Source organism: Prionailurus bengalensis, chromosome A3 (assembly GCF_016509475.1).
Source record: "Prionailurus bengalensis isolate Pbe53 chromosome A3, Fcat_Pben_1.1_paternal_pri, whole genome shotgun sequence".
In the NCBI taxonomy this organism is placed as follows: Eukaryota; Metazoa; Chordata; class Mammalia; order Carnivora; family Felidae; genus Prionailurus; species Prionailurus bengalensis.
Genome location: NC_057354.1, coordinates 99897144 through 99914653, shown reverse-complemented (window position 1 = coordinate 99914653; position 17510 = coordinate 99897144). Strand labels below are relative to the sequence as shown.

General features: G+C 43.2%; 1 protein-coding gene and 1 long non-coding RNA gene across 2 annotated transcripts in view; one reads left to right on the top strand and one right to left on the bottom strand.

Moving 5' to 3' along the window:
- The window catches only part of KCMF1 (potassium channel modulatory factor 1), an 82485-nt gene extending 68163 nt beyond the window's left edge, over positions 1–14322 (bottom strand). Inside the window, exon 1 of the mRNA XM_043603836.1 lies at positions 14165–14322. Coding sequence (XP_043459771.1) covers positions 14165–14180 — 16 coding nt within the window. The 5' untranslated portion in view covers positions 14181–14322. The remainder of the gene's footprint in view (positions 1–14164) is intronic.
- Positions 14323–14663: 341 nt separating this feature from the next.
- Positions 14664–17227, top strand: LOC122497096. Its single transcript, XR_006301028.1, has 2 exons — positions 14664–15380; positions 15523–17227. It is a non-coding gene; the product is annotated as an uncharacterized LOC122497096 (long non-coding RNA).
- Positions 17228–17510: the final 283 nt, after the last annotated feature.

Sequence of the window (17510 nt, the reverse complement as noted above, 5' to 3'; positions counted from 1 at the left end):
AGCCGCGTTAGGGGCCCCCAAGATATATTTATTAAATAAATGGATTAAAGCAGGGGTCAGCAAGGGTGCCTCGCTGGCTCCGTTGGTAAAGCATATGACTCCTGCTTTCAGGGTTGCAAGTTCAAGCCCCACACGTTGGATATAAAGATTGTTAAAAATAAAATCTTAAAAATATATAAATAAATTGGTTCCCTGGGTGGCTCAGTCAGGTAAGCGTCCTAGGTAAATCAATCATTCTAATACCTCACTCCCATAGTAGACATACAGGAGTCTTCTGTTCCAGAAACCCTGGTCTCAGTGTTGTCCCACCCACCTCTTTTGAGCACATCTCAGATTTGCTTAGCTCTGTAGTTTACCCTCTACCATGCTCTCACTTGGATGACAGCTCTATTTCCAACTCTTGTTATAAAAATACAGTACTATATCATAGAGAATAGTCATTAATATTGTAAAAACTTTGTATGCTGACATATGGGAACCAGACTTGTGGTGATCACTTCATAATGTATACAAATACCAAATCACTATGTTGTATACCTGAAACTAACATAATATTCTATGTCAATTATACTTCCATTTAAAATACCCACAGTATTTTTTCAAGTCTTCAGTCTAAATATCAAACTTTTGGAAATGCCTTCTCTGACACCCAAAAAACATTCTATTCTACTTGCTAATAACATCATGGAACTTGTAATAACTGATTTGACACTTACTGCTCCAGTTATACTACAGCTAGTTTATCTAATATACTTAGAACTTCCAATATCCCACTCCAAGAGGAAAAATTGTTTTCCATCTGTCTCTGTACCTATCACAATGCCTTGTACACAAGGGACTCCCAAGTTTTGGATTAGATAGCATTGGCTGTGTTTTTCAAATAGCAAGTCACAAACAATGAATAGAATGGGAAATCAGTCTAGGAGGTCACAACTATTTTTCTTTTAAGCAGGCTTCACACCCAGTGTGAAGCCCAACACAGGGCTTGAACTCAAGACCCTGAGATCAAGACCTGCACTGAGATTAAGAGTTAGATGCTTGACTAAGCCACCCAGGTGTCCCTAGTATCTTTGTTTTTAATGAAATAACAGAAACAGAATACATCTCTCATAGTAAAGATAAGTACTGTTTTGTGAAACTTATTTCTTTACATATGTATGTAACTATTGGATAATATCAAATACATTTCTTACTATGAGTTATATTTTTTTAAAGTTTGAAACCTGCTAATATTGATGACCCAATTTCTAGGCTCAAGGGTTTTACATTCAAACCATGGAAATATCTGATCTCTACCAAACCCCTCTATCTATTTCTAATGTACAAGAAACATTAGCTACATAGAATACATAGATACATGGGGGCTGAGGACCACGAAGCTTAAGAGTAAAGAGTGTAAGGGAAAGTTTATAAAGAAATGTTTCTTAGAGATGTTGGAATGCATTGTAACACCAGGTATTTAATTTCCAGCCTTTGCCATTTGTTTAGCCAAAAAGACCGCTCTCTATAGAAGGGCTCTGCAAATGTTGTTCTCGACATACTCACAGGTAAACAGTCTTTACTACAGCCCACAATACAAGGGTCTTCAGGATCTGGTCCTAGCTATGGCACTTTCCTATCCCTTTCCCCCCTCAATCACAGTCTTCCAGTCACAGTGGCCTTGACGCTGTTCCCAAAACATTCCAAGTTTCAGTACCTCTGCACTTGCTATGCCCTCAGCCATATCCTTCCTTCTTTAAATATACTTCACTTAATTCAATTTTTTCTTTTAATGTCCCATCTTCAAGAAGGCCCTCCCTGACTACAGTATCTAAAGTAGGCCCCCACTCTCTATTCCCTTAACCCACTGAATGGTTTTTCATAACACCTGTCAACTCCTAACACTTTCTTACATATCACATATTTATTCTTTTATGGTCTACCCCAGAGACCCACAAGCTTTTTCTGTAAATAGCTAAGTAGCAAATATTTTCAACTTTTTCTGTCACAATTGCTCAACTCAACCCTTACAATATAAAAAGAACTTAGACAATATGCAAATGAGCAGATGCAGCTATGTTCCAATAAAACTTTATTTATAAAAACCAGCAGCCAATTAAATTCTACTCCTGAAACCAATACTACACTATATGTTAACTTGAATTTAAATATAAATATAAATAACTAAAATAAAATAAAATAAAATAAAATAAAATAAAATAAAATAAAAAATAAAAATCACAGGGGCATCTGGTTGGCTCAGTTGGTAGAACATGTGACTCCTGATCTTGGGATTGTGAGTTCGAGCTCCATGTTGGGTATAGAGATTACTTAAAAATAAAATCCTAAACAAACAAACAAAAACAAGCAACCAGCCAGGTTTGGCTCACAGACCATATACCCCTGATATATTCCTTCTAATAGAATGTGAGTGCAACAGGGACAGGAATCTTTTCTGTTTTGTTCACTATGGTATCCTTGAAGCCTCAAGTATATGTTCAATAAATTCAATAAATGTGTGTTGAGTAAATTTATAGTACTGGTCTAGAGTGGGGAGCCACACTTCTCTCTCACCTCCTCAGGTGACAGTAACATAGTGTTCAAGAAGAATGAAGTCAAGGGGCACCTGGGTGGGTCGGTCAGTTGAGCATCCGACTTCAGCTCAGGTCATGATCTCATGGTCTGTGAGTTCAAGCCCCGCGACGGGCTCTGTGCTGACAGCTCAGAGCCTAGAGCCTGGAGCCTGCTTTGGATTCTGTGTCTCCCTCTCTCTCTGCCCCTCCCCTGCTCATGCTCTGTCTCTCTCTGTCTCAAAAATAAATAAAAGCACTAAAAAAAAAAAAAATTAAAAAAAAAAAAAGAAGAATAAAGTCAAGGTCAGCAATTGAATTTCTATTTGACTGGTACCATACCATAAAAAAATTGTATCACAACCATTGTGTGTCCCTGTCACCAGCGATAACCATCTCACACATAAATGCTTTTGGTCATAACTGGGTCCAGGTAGAAGCTTATGAAAACACAAACTCCTGGGCACCACCTCCAGAAACTCTGATTCAGTGGGTCCAGGGCAGCGTCCAAGAATCTGCATTTCTGTCCAAGTTCCCAGGTGGTGCTAATAGCGCACGTCCTAAATTACTCTTTGAAAAACACTAGGTGAGAGCACCCAAGCCATACAATACTAGTATTTTTACACTATTAAAGAAAAAAAAGCCATAAATTCCTGATGTTTCAAAGATCTGGCTGTAGGGGGACTGAAAAAGAACAGAACCATAAAACCCACTGCTCTGTGGAACTGCTGCTTCAGTGAAATGAAGGAAAAAAAACACTAGGTCTTTAATTTTTAACAGACTATCTCTGAAACAGTCCATTTTTATTTGCAAATCTAGTTCTAACTGGCTAAACAGTACACCAAACAGGTAAAAAAGAGAAATCACCAGTGGCTGGCTAACCTTGACAATGGGCTGGCTATTAGCTCCATAATCCGTTTTCTTTTTTTTTTTTTTTTTTTTAATTTTTTTTTCAACGTTTATTTATTTTGGGGACAGAGAGAGACAGAGCATGAACGGGGGAGGGGCAGAGAGAGAGGGAGACACAGAATCGGAAACAGGCTCCAGGCTCCCAGCCATCAGCCCAGAGCCGGACGCGGGGCTCAAACTCACGGACCGCGAGATCGTGACCTGGCTGAAGTCGGACGCTTAACCGACTGCGCCACCCAGGCGCCCCAGAGCGAGAGAATCTTAAGCAGGCTCCATGCTCAGTGTGGAGCCTGATGCGGGGCTCAATCCCATGAACTTGGGATCATGACCTGTGCTGAAATCAAGAGCTGGGCCTTTGACTGACTGAGCCACCCAGGCGCCCCTGATCCTCACTTCACTTCTAACAAGGGAATAAATTAAAAATTCAGAACTCTCAGATATAGTCATCAGTCAAAAGTCTGTCAATCGTCCCTTTTATTTTCTACTGGACATTTAAAAAAATTTTTTTTTAATGTTTATTCATTTTTGAGACAGAGAGAGATAGAGCATGAATGGGGGAAGGTCAGAGAGAGAGGGAGACACAGAATCGGAAACAGGCTCCAGGCTCCGAGCCATCAGCCCAGAGCCTGACGCGGGGCTCGAACTCACGGACCGTGAGATCGTGACCTGGCTGAAGTCGGACGCTTAACTGACTGCGCCACCCAGGCGCCCCTAAAGTAACATAGGTTTAAAATGCTCAATGTGAGGCTTGAACTCACAACCTGAGATTATGAGTTGCATGCTCTACTGAGCCAGCCAAATGCCCAATTTTCTTAAAATTGCTTTAAATAAGAGTCATAACCATCTGTTTTTCTGTTGTTAGATGGCAAAGGCCTTTTCCAGATGGATACTAGAGACCCAATCTCATTACAATGAAATACACCTACAATAAATTACCAAGCCTGGATGTCACTTTCTTCAAATGATGAAAAGTCTATCCTCACCAGATAGAACCCAAACAATCTTCGGATTCCACCATAATAGAACCTGCAATGGACTAGTAACAATTTTTATAAATTTTACGTTTGTCATCACGGAGGACTTAAAATAACCCCACAAACTCACATTAAAATCACCCTGAGGCCATTATTTACTCTTCCAATCTGAAGGGCCCAGAGGGATTATAATTTATATACATTTATAGCTGCTTATAAAGTAGTTTTCTATTGTAATGGTTAAATGTTGCTAATGTAGGTTAAAAATTTTTTTAAGTGAAAAAGGTAAATTGGGTTCTTAGGAAATTAATTCAAGAAGCAAAAATCCAGAATGTTAATGAACTCACCATTGAGCAGATGGCAATACTACATCAAAACGTACCTACGGAAAGAGACTATATATGGTCTATTAGCAGACTCCTAATGTACAAGTCTAAAGATGATTCTCAGATGATACGAACTAAAGTGTGCTAAGTGTAAAATATATACTAAAATTTTGTAACTTTGTAAGAAAAAAATATAATAATTTTATCTTGATTGATTAATGTTAACTTGGATATACTAGGTTAAAGTATTAAACTATTTAAATTTAATTTCACCTCCTTAGTTTGCTACTGTGGCTACCAGAGAATTTAAAATTACATGTGCCTCGGGGCACCTGGATGGTTCAGTTGGGTAATCATTTGACTCTTGATTTTGGCTCAGGTCATGATCTCACCAGTCATAAGAATGAGCCATGGAGCCTACTTAGGATTCTCTCTTCTCTTTCTCTCTCTCCCTCTGCCCCTCCCCACTTGCGCTCGGTGGCTCCCTCTCTCTCTCTCTCTCTCAAAAAAAAAAAATTACATGTGGCTTAAAAAATAAAAATAAAAAAATAAAATTACATGTGGCTTGCACTTCTAAAAAGCTTGTACAAAATGACATGGAGCAGTGAAAGAACATGAAGCGATATCATATGCCTAACAGGGAATGTCAGGAAAACCATGGGTCAAATGCTTACCCACTGTCACTTCAGGTGCTAATCACCATTTTTCCTATGGAAGGGAAGATCACTCCCTCCTCTGCACATTTTACGTTAATTTCTTTTCTTTTTTTTTTTTTTTACGTTAATTTCAAATTGCAATTTACTGTATCAGAGTCCCTAGCAGTGTTAATCAGGCTAAATGTAAGATCTCAGATTATGAAAACTAGAAAACTACCTGGTTCCCAATACCCAAGCACCCCCAGCTCTCAGCATGTATTTATTTCATTCTTACAGAAGAGACACATCTGTAACAACTCCTTTAAATAATCCCTGCCTGTTTTACTGCGATGCCGTTAACTCCTAATTTAGAAAGATTCTCATTTCCTTGCACTGCCAAACCTCTACAACCATAGAAGACACCAAAGAAGAATAACGGTTGAGGAGAAATAATAAAAACAAGTACCATCTAGTTACTCCAACAGTTGCTATATAACCATTAGGCCTTCACACACAAACTATACTGAATACAAAAATTAAACATTTAATCCCTTGAGCTGTTTTCCAAGCATCAAAGATACTTATAAACCTATGAGGAATAATCTACTTGAACGTACTTTCACATATGCAGATATGTGTTGAGACATTCACAGTCTAAGGACAATATTAAGGAAAGAAATGTACTGCTGGGCAGAATTAGAATTGAGAAACTTAAATGAAAGTAGGCTTAAAAAGAGGGGCGCCTGGGTGGCTCAGTTGGTTGAGTGTCCAACTCTTGATTTTGGCTCAGGTCATGAACCAGGGTTCATCGAACCCCACGTCAGGCTCAGTGCTGAGTGTGGAGCTTGTTTAGGATTCTCACTTTCTCTCTCTCCCTTACTCCCTTGCCCCTCGCCCCTGCTAACATGCTCTCTCCCAAAAAGGAGGGGTGGATGAATATTGTCAAAACATTAAAGTATTTACATGATTTAATTACCCTGTCATAAGATATAAATTTTAAGGACTAATTCCAGCAAATTGTAAAAGAACCACAGCCTGTGCAACAGGAAAGCATTTAATTCCCAAAGGTGTTTCAAACCCACTGAATATTATCAATGCTGCAGCAAGGGTCAACAACTTGCGGCAAGCTCTCGAGATGATTTTGAGTAGTACTCAAGTAGGAAGTCCATAAATACCCACTGAATGAATGAATGAATGAATGAATCAGAAAACTCACACATGGTGCAATTAATATTCAGAACCCATAGCCAGTTAATCCAAAACCAGAGACAGAAGTAGAACAAAAAAATAGTACCTGAGTCTAATCCCAAGTCATTCCCCCAGGAGTCAGCTTCCTTTAAGTTTTCACTCTACGTAGTTTATTCATCCCCTCTTACTTTTATGAAAGTTCCAAATCTTTCCTACCATCTCCCTCCTTCTTAGCCAGCTTCCCAGATAAAAGCAGAAGACAGCAGTTTCTAGTCTCACCATTTTTTAGACAAGTAATAACATCTCTAACAATCACCCACAAGTGTTCAAATGTCTGGCCTCCGACAGTCCAGACATTGTGCTTGGTGGTAGGGTGTAAAGGTAAGTGTAACACTATACCTGTCTTTCAGGTAACTTGTTGGGGAGGCACACAAGCAAACAATTACAGCACAAAAAAATGCTTGGAGAATAAGGCAAGGGTGCCACTAGAGGGACCCTCCACTTTACTAGGTGGGAGGGGAGGGTGACAGTCTCAAAAAGAAACAAAAGTCAAAAACAAAAAATAAATTATAACTGATTATGCCTGTGACTGTTCTAATAGGTCCTCAAGTTAGCACTCTAAAGTGACTCTCCTAATGAAAATCCTCTTAACAGAAAAAAAAAAAAGCTGAAGTTCATGACACTAGCACTGAGAACCAGTGGGGGGGGGGGGGGGGACAAACCCACACAACTCAGTAGAACATAATGCTAAACCTAATTAATCATGATGTCAAGAGGCTTCACCCATTTATTGTCTGTCCCTCCTAGCTGAAGGTGACTTGACTGACCCACTCTCGTGATTTTAGTTGTTTTTTTCTAACAGCAGTGATGGACTTGCTGGGATCCATTCATACTTCCTCCCTGATACTCCTTACAGCCATTGGCAAGGTCTGCTGGACTGCTGGTTGGCACTGTGGCTGTGGAAGAAATAAATGGACCATGTACATGAACTGGATAGACCCATGTACATGAACTGTCTTTCTATTTAGAAAGACAACGAAAAGCACGATTAACAAACACTGTGGGAGAGTGGTGAGACAGGTAGTAGGGATGGCACCCTGGAAGGTGCCTAACAAGGAAATTCATCTATTGCTAGCTTCACAGGATGATGAATTTTCACCTCCTGGTACTCAGCATGAAAGGTGGTCTTCTGTCTCTAACTTCCTGTGGCTACAGATCATTTCCAAGCTTCATGTCCACCTTGCCTAACTTTCCTCTGACAGCCCTGTCCTGTCCTCCTATCCTTACCATCCCAAGAACACCCTCTCTTTTCATGACCACTCGCTTCCTTCCTATGTAATCTAGGTAGTATGTTCCCTTCGGGAACTGTCTGCCTTTTCCCCACTCCAACACGAATCAGGACAATTGACCAATACAAAAGTTACCACATTTTAATTTTTTTATTTTAAGGTTTATTTATTTATTTTGAGGGGGGAGGAGCAGAGAAAGTGGTAGAGACAGAGAATCCCAAGCAGGCTCTGCACTGTCAGCACAGAGCCCAAGGCAGGGCTCAAACCCACAAACCGTGTGAGATCCTGACTTGAGCCAAAACCAAGAGTCGGATGCTTAACCGACTCAGCCACCCAGGTGCCCCAAAGTTACCACATTTTAAAAAAGTTCTGATCTGTATACCTCTTAAGGGCTCTTTCCTCAATTTAATAAATAACTTCAGCAATTGAAAAAAACATACCTTATCATTAAAAAAAAAAAACCTGAAAAACATCATGGTTCCTAGCATAACACTAAAATTAATATGGAATTAATCTTTCACACAGATTTTAATTATGGGGGGGGGGCACCTGAGTGGCTCAGTCAGTTAAGAGTCTCACTTCAGCTCAGATCATGATCTCACAGTTTGTGAGTTCAAGCCCCACATCAGGCTCTCTGCTGTCAGCACAGCACCTACTTTGGATCCTGTCTTCCTCTCTCTATCCCTCCCATGCTCGTGCTCTGTCTCTCCCTCTTAAAATTAAACAAACATTAAAGAAAAAAAATTACTTACTTAAAAAACAAAAAACAAAGATTTTAATCATAGGGGTGCCTGGGTGGCTCAGTTGGTTGAGCATCTGACTCTTGATTTTGGCTCAGGTCACGATCCCAGGGTCATAGGATCGAGCCCTGCATCAGGCTCTGCCCTGGTCAGGCTCCACCCTAAGAGTGGAGCCTGCTTAAGATTCTCTCCTTCTCCACTTGCACTCTCTCTCTAAAACAAAAACAAAAACAAGCAAACAAAAAAAAAAAAAACCAAACAGGGACGCTTGAGTGGCTCAGTCAGCAGAGTGGCCAACTCTTGCTTTTGGCTCACATCACAATCTCATGGTTTGTGAGATGGAGCACTGAGTTGGGCTCTGCACGGACAGCCCGGAGTTTGCTTAGAATTCTCTCTTCCTCTCTTTCTGCCCCTCCCACATGCTCTCCCTTGTCTCTCACATACAAAAATAAATCAATAAACATTTTAAATAAGTAAATAAAAATAAAAAAGATTTTAATTATGAACAGGGTTTTACTTTTAACTTTTACAAGCATAAAATGTAGGAAATGTTTCCTTTGAGTTCATGCTCATGAAAATAGCTCCCCAGCAATATTTATAATGTAATTAAAAGACACACTATTTCTAGGATAATTCAACCACACCTTAACTTTCACTAGAAACAGCTTTTGGACCCTCCAGTTTAAAACAACAACAAAAAACAAGCCTCAGCAAATGTATATGGTAGATTCTCTAAAGCTGATGTTTTTAAAATTATGAGTCGTAAGTGCATGGATTTCTTCATTTTTAAGATTTGCAAGCCTAATCGAAGGGATTTGTTTTGTTCATTTCACATCAGAAGTTTCTTAAGTTTCTATTATAAAAAAGTTTTTCTTTTAAACAAGATTGCTGCTAATATTTCTTCAAGTTCTAAGACTGAAAGGAGTTTCTTCCAAATTAAATTTCTAATTTAAAACAAGAAAGTTGTACTTAATGACATTTTAACTTAAACACAAATGCCAAAAATATGGGACAAATGAGCTTCAAAATCAACTTTTTATGAAATGAAATCAAAGACCCCAGGAATAAAATATTTACATTTTTATCTATCCTTTATTTATAATCAGGGTAAATATAATTCATGACCTATTGAACTGAAAAAGCCTTAATTAAGAATGTCATAATCTTTTAACGAATCATAGTTAAAGTAAAATAAATGGTCTGACATGTTAGCAAAAATCAAAATCTTTTCAGTGGGAGTCAATTTACTTCACTTACAGGAAGGCAAAAGTCATCACCTTACAATCACAAGCCAATTACCAATCCTGGCTTTTGCAGTCCCCAAATCCTGAAAACAAAATTCTTGCACTTCACTCTGGGATCTTCTGCATGTGAGCTTTTAGGGTCAGATAATATTTTTAGAGACGAGGAAATGTAAATCTACTAACAAGAGCAGTACAATTTCAAAAAATGGTACAACTTTCAAAAGCTAGATTAATGGCCTACATACTTTTATACTTCACAGTTTGAAAATAAACAATATTAGATGCTTCTGAGAAAAACGTAACAATAAGATCACCTACCTGTTCACCTACTTGCTCTCACTTTTACATATGAAAGTCTTCTAAAAGCTAGGGGAAATATAAATCCGGTAAAGATAAGGACTCTATTTGAAATCTCATTTTTTCCCAAAATCAAGAGTAGCCCACAAAAAAGGAAGGCGCTCAAGAAAAACAGATTCCCTCTCTGAAGTGGGGCAAAATCCATTAGGAATAAAGTTGATAATGATTTTCTCCTCAATTCATTTATCTCCTTATGGTCTCCCATTGTGCTGTAGAAGCTGTATATACACATGCATCTTCCCACCGGACTCAAGGTGAGGAGCCATGTCTCATTCATCTCCACACTCCTTGGTTCCTAGAAAAGTGCCTTATACATAGTAGCAACTGAAAAAAGGTTGACTGATTTAAGGCAATAAATGTGTTCCTAATTCCAGGGAATCAACTAGGCTCAAACTCATGCGAGAGCATTCATAATTTCATTTTATCTAATAAGCACTGAGTAATTTGAGGTTTTTAATTTGCCAAGCTATCAAATGCATTTTAAGCTCTGAATAACATACCTATATTTAAGAAAGTGTGTAGTGAATCATTAAAAAAAATACTCTTACAAATAAAAAAGATGACTGATTTCACTGTGTAACATGGAACTAGATGGCGTTGGTATGGTGAACATAAAGTGACTGGGCACTGATGTAAAAAGTTTGTTAAGATGACAAGAATGTTACAAAGCGAATTAAAAGACAGAAAAATGGAATTCTGGCTAGAAAAGTCATAATGGGCAAGCAGGAGACTTAATGTAGAGTACTGCCGACTCCACTCAGACATGGTCTGGGAAGGTGGGGAGCCTGTTTTTCACTCCTGAAGAACAATTACTTCTCTACCAATCTCCACGGTGTGGCTGGAAACTGAGGTACAAACCATGGACCAAACCAGTTACTCCCCATTACCATTACCCAAAGGAAATGATGGAATGAATACCAAGCACAGTGGGCCCTTTATGAGTTCCATCAACTCTCTAAAGCTCTAGGTGAGAAAAGAAGTAGGCAAATTATACCCCACAGGTCAAAGTGGGCCAAATTCAGCCACCTCCTGTGTTTGTACGCCTGCAAGTTAAGAATGGTTTCTACATTTTTAAGTGGTAAACCAAAGAATCATATTTTACGACACATGAAAATTATACAAAATTCAAATGTCAGCATCCAAAAATAAAGTTTTCATTGGAACACTGCTGTGCTTATTCATTTACATGTCGTCTATAGCTGCTTTTGCACTACAATGGCAGAGATGACAGAGACCTTATAGCAAACAAAGCCTACAATATTTACTACCTGGCCTTTTACAGAAAAAGTATGCTGACCCCTGGCTAGAACATTTCTTTATGCTCCTGGTTGCACCTCCTTTCTCAGACGTGGTCCCCTGCTTCACAAGGTAGAGACTCAGCTTGACATATGTCCATCTTGGGGCTGAGTTGTCCAAAGTTACATCATTACATATATCATGCAACTCATTAGGGTGGGCACAAAGACAAAGTAACAAATTACATGCATCCGGAAGGCACTGAAAAGGTAGCGCAATCCAAGTACAACAATACAGGCAGCACATTTCATATGTTTTACCAGACTACTACATCCAGTCTGGGTCACAGTGCAAAAGGAAACAAGAACCACAGAGAATGTGGAGGTGGGACAGATGATTAAAAGAACTCAAAAATCATACCACTAAAGAAATGCTAAAAGAAATGAGATTTGCTTGCCCAAAAAAGAGAAAAGTGAGAAAAGAACTATAATAGTAAGGGTGTCAAACTCTAAATTTGTTGATTAAATTTTTACTGATGAAAATAATGGCAGCCTGAACTAATAATCTACAAAACATATCTAATGAATTAAATGTGATTCTTAATGAGACTGCCACTCCTGCCTTAGGCCATAAACTAGCCCCTCAAAAGATAATCACTTGTCAAATATTGTACTATAAGGTTTCAACTAATGGATTATATATAGCAATGTTTCATTTTGAGAAACATCTGGGATTGTGTAAGTTACCAGAAAAAGTGTGCTATTAACTTGCTGAGGTTCAGTAGTATTCAAGAAAGTAAAAGGTAATGTAAGTTTCAAAACCATATGCCTTTCCACAGGATCAAATAGGGGGAAATGGGCTTAAATTACAGAATTTGTGTTATATTCAAGAATGTTCACACTGTGGGACTTTAAAAGATTACTGGGGGTAAAGGAATCTTCCCAGGACATCATCCAATTAGAATGGAACTATCTGGATGTTTTCCTGAAGCAGAGAATGGGTCTCAAACCCATTCTTCCATTGCTGATTCCGTAGTTTTAACGCTCCCAGTTCTTAAGAGTAAGAGAGCCTGCGGCCATGCTCCGTTTCATTTTGTCTTAAAGGTGGTCAACGTACACACAGCTACATCTAATATAAACTTTAACATCCCAAATTAAAATTTAGTTGTAGCTTTAGTAACAACTTCTTTTAAATTACAGAGATAGAGAACACATTCCCATTAAGTAGGAAAAATTGGGAAAATGGACACAGTTTCTATGAGCCTAAGTCCCTTATTGCCTTACAATGTCCTACACTTGCCCACAATAAGTGAAGAAAAGACGGTATATTTCCTATTAGGTTTGAGCCTTTTAAAATACAGAATCCTTGAACACAAAATGTTCTTTAAGTCAATCTCAACAGCCCAGTTGAGCAAATTCTGAAACTTGCCCTAAATATAATTTTAATCCATCTAAGTTTTTCGACCTCAAAATTCTAAGGCCTGCATTACCTTAAGAATACCCTTCCAATGGTGTGAAACACACTAATCTGACTCACTAAACTTTCTCCACTCCTACATCACCTATACAGGATTTTAAAAGCAAGAGTACATAATACTTGAAAGCCACTTCTACAATCTTGCATTAACCTTACCAGGATAAACTTTTCGCCAAGTATGTTAACACTTTTTATTTACTTAAAGACCTGTGGTAGCGAAACAAAGAAAACACAACCCCCTCCCCCTTTTCTAAACCATATGGCAGTAAATTGAAGTTAACTTATTTATTTATTTATTTATTTTTTACCGGCTCAATGCCTATACATCGTTCCTAAACATGTTTCTCTTTGTGCCCTGGGACTGGGCTAGAGCTGTCTGCTTATCTGCAACTGTACCCCAATCATGCTTTTAGACCGAAAAACAAGTCCAAAACGCCCCTGACCACTAACAGACTACACCACGGTCATTTACCAAAACCTGGTTAGGTAGGGTAGTGCACGCCAGGCGAGGGGCCCGCGGCCCGCCGGGAGCGAGTCCCGCTCTGACCGGGTGATCGAGCAGGGAGTTTACTCGCCGCGGCCGGGCCGGATCCGCCCCGGGAACTTGGTTACCCGAGCCCAGGGACTCGCCGAGGCCTAGCCGCGAGGCCGGGGCGGGCTCCGGGTGGCGGGGGCTTCCCGTTCCCCGGCCGCAGAGCCTTCCCGCCCGCCCCGCGGTCGCCCGCAGGCAGGGGCGCTCGCCGTCGTCTCCCGGCGACCGGACGCGCCTACTGGGTCCACGGAGGGCTCCTGTGTCTCCTGCTGCCGCCTGGGGCCCCGTTCGGCGGCCGCACCGAGCCCTTCCGGGGCGGCGGGAGCGCTAGGCCGCGCCGGAGCCCGCGGCTCTGGGGCTGGCCGGGCGGGCCGCGGCGGCCGGTATCAGTCCCGAGGGCCCGGCTCCCGCCGGTAACGGGCCCCGCCGACTCCCCTCCCCCTCCCCCGCCCCATGACAGTGCAAACCCTCCGGCCGGCCCGGCCGCCCCGCCTCCGGCACCAGGCCCAGCTCAGGGCCGCGGCCGTGGTGGCGGCGGCGGCGCCGTGGCTCTCCGCTCTCGCTCGCTCGCTCCCAGGCCCGGCGCCTCGGGCCCGGCTCGGGCTCGGCCGAAGTCTCCCCCGCTTCCCGGCCGCCCTCCGCGGCGCCTGGCCCGGGCGGGGTAGGCCGAGGCCCGGGCGGTGGGGGTGGGGGCGGGGGCTCCTCTCACCTTCATGTCGGGACATCCTAGTTCAGACGGTGGCGGCGCGGCCCCTCCCGGGCTCCGGCTGCAGTGTCCCCGGCGGGGTCCCGGCGCTGCCCGCGCCGGCCGGCCGACTCCCACTCGACTCCCGGGCTCGGCCGCGGGGGCGGGGTGGGCAGGGGAGCGCTCCCGCGGCGGCGGCGGCGGCGGCGGGGAGGCGGCGCGGGGCGGGAATGGGGCCGGGCCTGGCCGGGGCTGAGCTCCTCCAGGAGGCGGGTCCGACGCCGCGGCTCCGCCGGCGCCCGCCGTGACTCGGTCACTCTCGGGCCCGCCGGCTCCCGGCTGCGGCGCCGCGCTCCGCAAATCCCGCTCCTCCCCTCCCCCGACCCACCCCCCGCCCCTCTCCCCCGGCTCCCGGCCGCCGCCTCCTCCTCCTCTTCCTCCTCCTCCGCCTCCTTCCGCCGCCCGCACGCCGGCCCCGCCTCTCGCTGCCCGCGCCGGGCCCAGCTGCCCCGAGGCCCCGCGGCCGGCGGTCGTGGCGGGGGCGGTGCGGCGCCTGCCCGCGCTAGCCAGCAGGCCGCGGTCGGGCGCCCGAGCCGGGCCTCGGCCTGGCCTGGCCTGGCCTGGCCGCCGCCGCCGCCGCGCCGCCGCGCAGCGCGTAGGGAGGAAGAGGAAATGCCCAGCCGCCGGCGCCCGCTGCTCGCCGGTACTGCCGGCCCGCGTGGCCTGTAGGGCGCCCGCCTGCCTGGCCGCCCCAGCTCCGTCTGGGGCCTACCCGGGTCCGGGCTGTGTGCGCCTCCGCCGCTGGGCTGGGCTGGGCTGACCGCGGGCGGCGGGCGCTGCCCGGCGACGAGCTGCAGCCCCGAGGGTCTCTGGCCCTCGGGCGCATTTCTGTCCGGCCGACCCGGAAAGCGAGCTTCGGGCCCAGACCCCGAGGAGAGGCTGCGGGCTGCCTGGGGACATGTGTTTGTATTCCTTTTTAAACCAGCAGCTCGGAAGGGAGAGGCGGCAGCCCTCCGGTCGTCGTCGCGTGTTGCCAGGCCGGGTGACTCGCGGTCGGGAGAGGGCGTGGGCGCGGGAGGCGGCCGGACTTCGCTGCTGGCTCCTCCGGAGGTAGGCTCCTCCGGAACCATCTCTTTGAAGACTCCGCGCCCGCCAGCTTGGGTGTCCGGCGGGACCCGAGCAAAGTTTGTTCCAGCACCTTGCCTCACCCTGAATGCGCTGCTTGGAAAACTGTTGGAGGGTGTGTTTGTATTTTCCTTTTTTCCCTTGTCCGTAAACTACCTTTCCATTTTCATTTCTTTTACATTTTTTTAACCCTCTTCCTTGTCAACTTTGTTTTCAGACTTATTAATTCAATGAATATTTATACTACCCCTTACCAGGTGTTCGTGGTAGCGTGGTTTGGTGGAAATGAACTATGCTTTGGAGTCAAGACAGATCTGCCATTGGATTCTGGTTCTGATAGTCTCTCTGTAACCTTGGACCAGTTATTTAACCTTGCTGAGCCTCCGTTTCTTTGTCCTATGTTTGCTTTTGCTTATTTTAATTTACTCTTTTATATTTGAAATTGTTCTGGGCTTTTTGGTTTGTGTGTGTATCATATAGGAGTCTGTCCCTAGGCGAAAGCTGTTCTTAATCCTGTACACCCCGTTACTAGCTCTGTGACCTGGGGCAACGCATGACAGCTTTCCTAGGCCTTGATTTCCCCATCTTTAAAATCAGCCAGATTACAGATGGTAATATGGCTAATAATGATCATAACAGTTGGAATTTGGAGGATTTAGTGCTAAAATGTGTATAAAATACCTAGCACAGGACACAGTATAGATAGTGTTACCATATTTAATTAAATCTACTTTCAAACATATTAAAAAGCTTGTTTTAAAGTCAAGAAATAAGTATTGAATCACTCAGATCTACCCAAGCACTCTATTTGGTAGTAACTAGTGATAAACTAGCTGTCAGCCAAATAAGGTTTAAACAAACGGGATTTAAACGGGGACTTTGTCACCAGAAATATTTCCATTGCACTCGTGGAGCTTTTGCCTAAATTAAGTCCAGCACAGCTGTTGAAGAAAGAGGTCCATCCAGGCTATCATTGGGGTTTGGTAAGTGGAGAGAACCCGGCTTCTGACAAGTCGAGCTAACACTTATTGAACGTGTGCCTTTCTAAGCACTTTACAGTATTGGTGTGTGTGATCCTGGGTACCAACACTAAGGAGCTTCTGGGTCTTGGGCTATAAAAGTGAGGACAACCACACCCTACAGTTTTGTGATGAGTAATTGATGTCTGTAAATATATTAAGGTACAGACATTAAGGCATTGTCAATAGTATACATGGCTGGAGCAGGTAAGAGAAGCAACAAAAATAACTGGACTCCAGGAAGGAATAAGAGTAAGTATAGAGGTTTAGTTTGTTTCAGTTTGGGGAGTTGTTAGCTTATTCTGTTAAGGAGAGCAAACAGAAAAAGTGTCTAAACCTCAAGAGAATCTCAGATCTTTGACAGTTATTTCACTGTTTGCAATCAGTCAAAAGTAAGAAAATGAAAATGACTAAACATTTTTCTTCTTTGTATAAGTGTGAGAAGGAATATTATAGTTATCTGGTGTTTTCATGGCTGAAGGAAACATTTCCTCAATTCGGTTAGAGGTCAGGCCCTTTGCTTTAAAACAACCTTCTGCTTGCTGTTCTGTGGTATGGGAGATGTCATTTCCAGAAAGATTAAGTGCTTATACCAAATTGTCCATCAGAACATTTCTGGTCTTCAGAAATGGTTCCTCCAGTCCTTTCCCTGTACCTCTGAGTTCTTCCATTGTCCTTACCTCGCTAACCCATCTTTCATATTGTGGCCCAACTATGTTCTGTAAAACAAGCTAATGAGTGTAAACACTGGCCAAATCTGAATAAGGTCTGTAGCCTAGTTAATTGCATTGTGCTAATGTCAGCTTCCTGGCTTTGATAGTTTTCTATAGTTTTGTAAAATGCTACTACCATGGGAGGGAGCTGGGTGAGTGTACATGGGCCCTCTCTGCAACTTCCTGTGAGTGCATTATTATTTCAGAGTAAAAAATTATGGAGACAGAAATCATCAATAATTGCGTGCCTCAGAGGGAGGGTGGGACAGTGGGCGTTGACTACAGAGAGAACTTTTTAAGATAATGAAGATGTTCTAAGTCTTGATTGTCTTAGTGTTTACTGTACACCCAAAAAGGGCAAAGTTTATTTATATAATTTTTTTTTCAACGTTTTTATTTATTTTTGGGACAGAGAGAGACAGAGCATGAACGGGGGAGGGGCAGAGAGAGAGGGAGACACAGAATCGGAAACAGGCTCCAGGCTCTGAGCCATCAGCCCAGAGCCCGACGCGG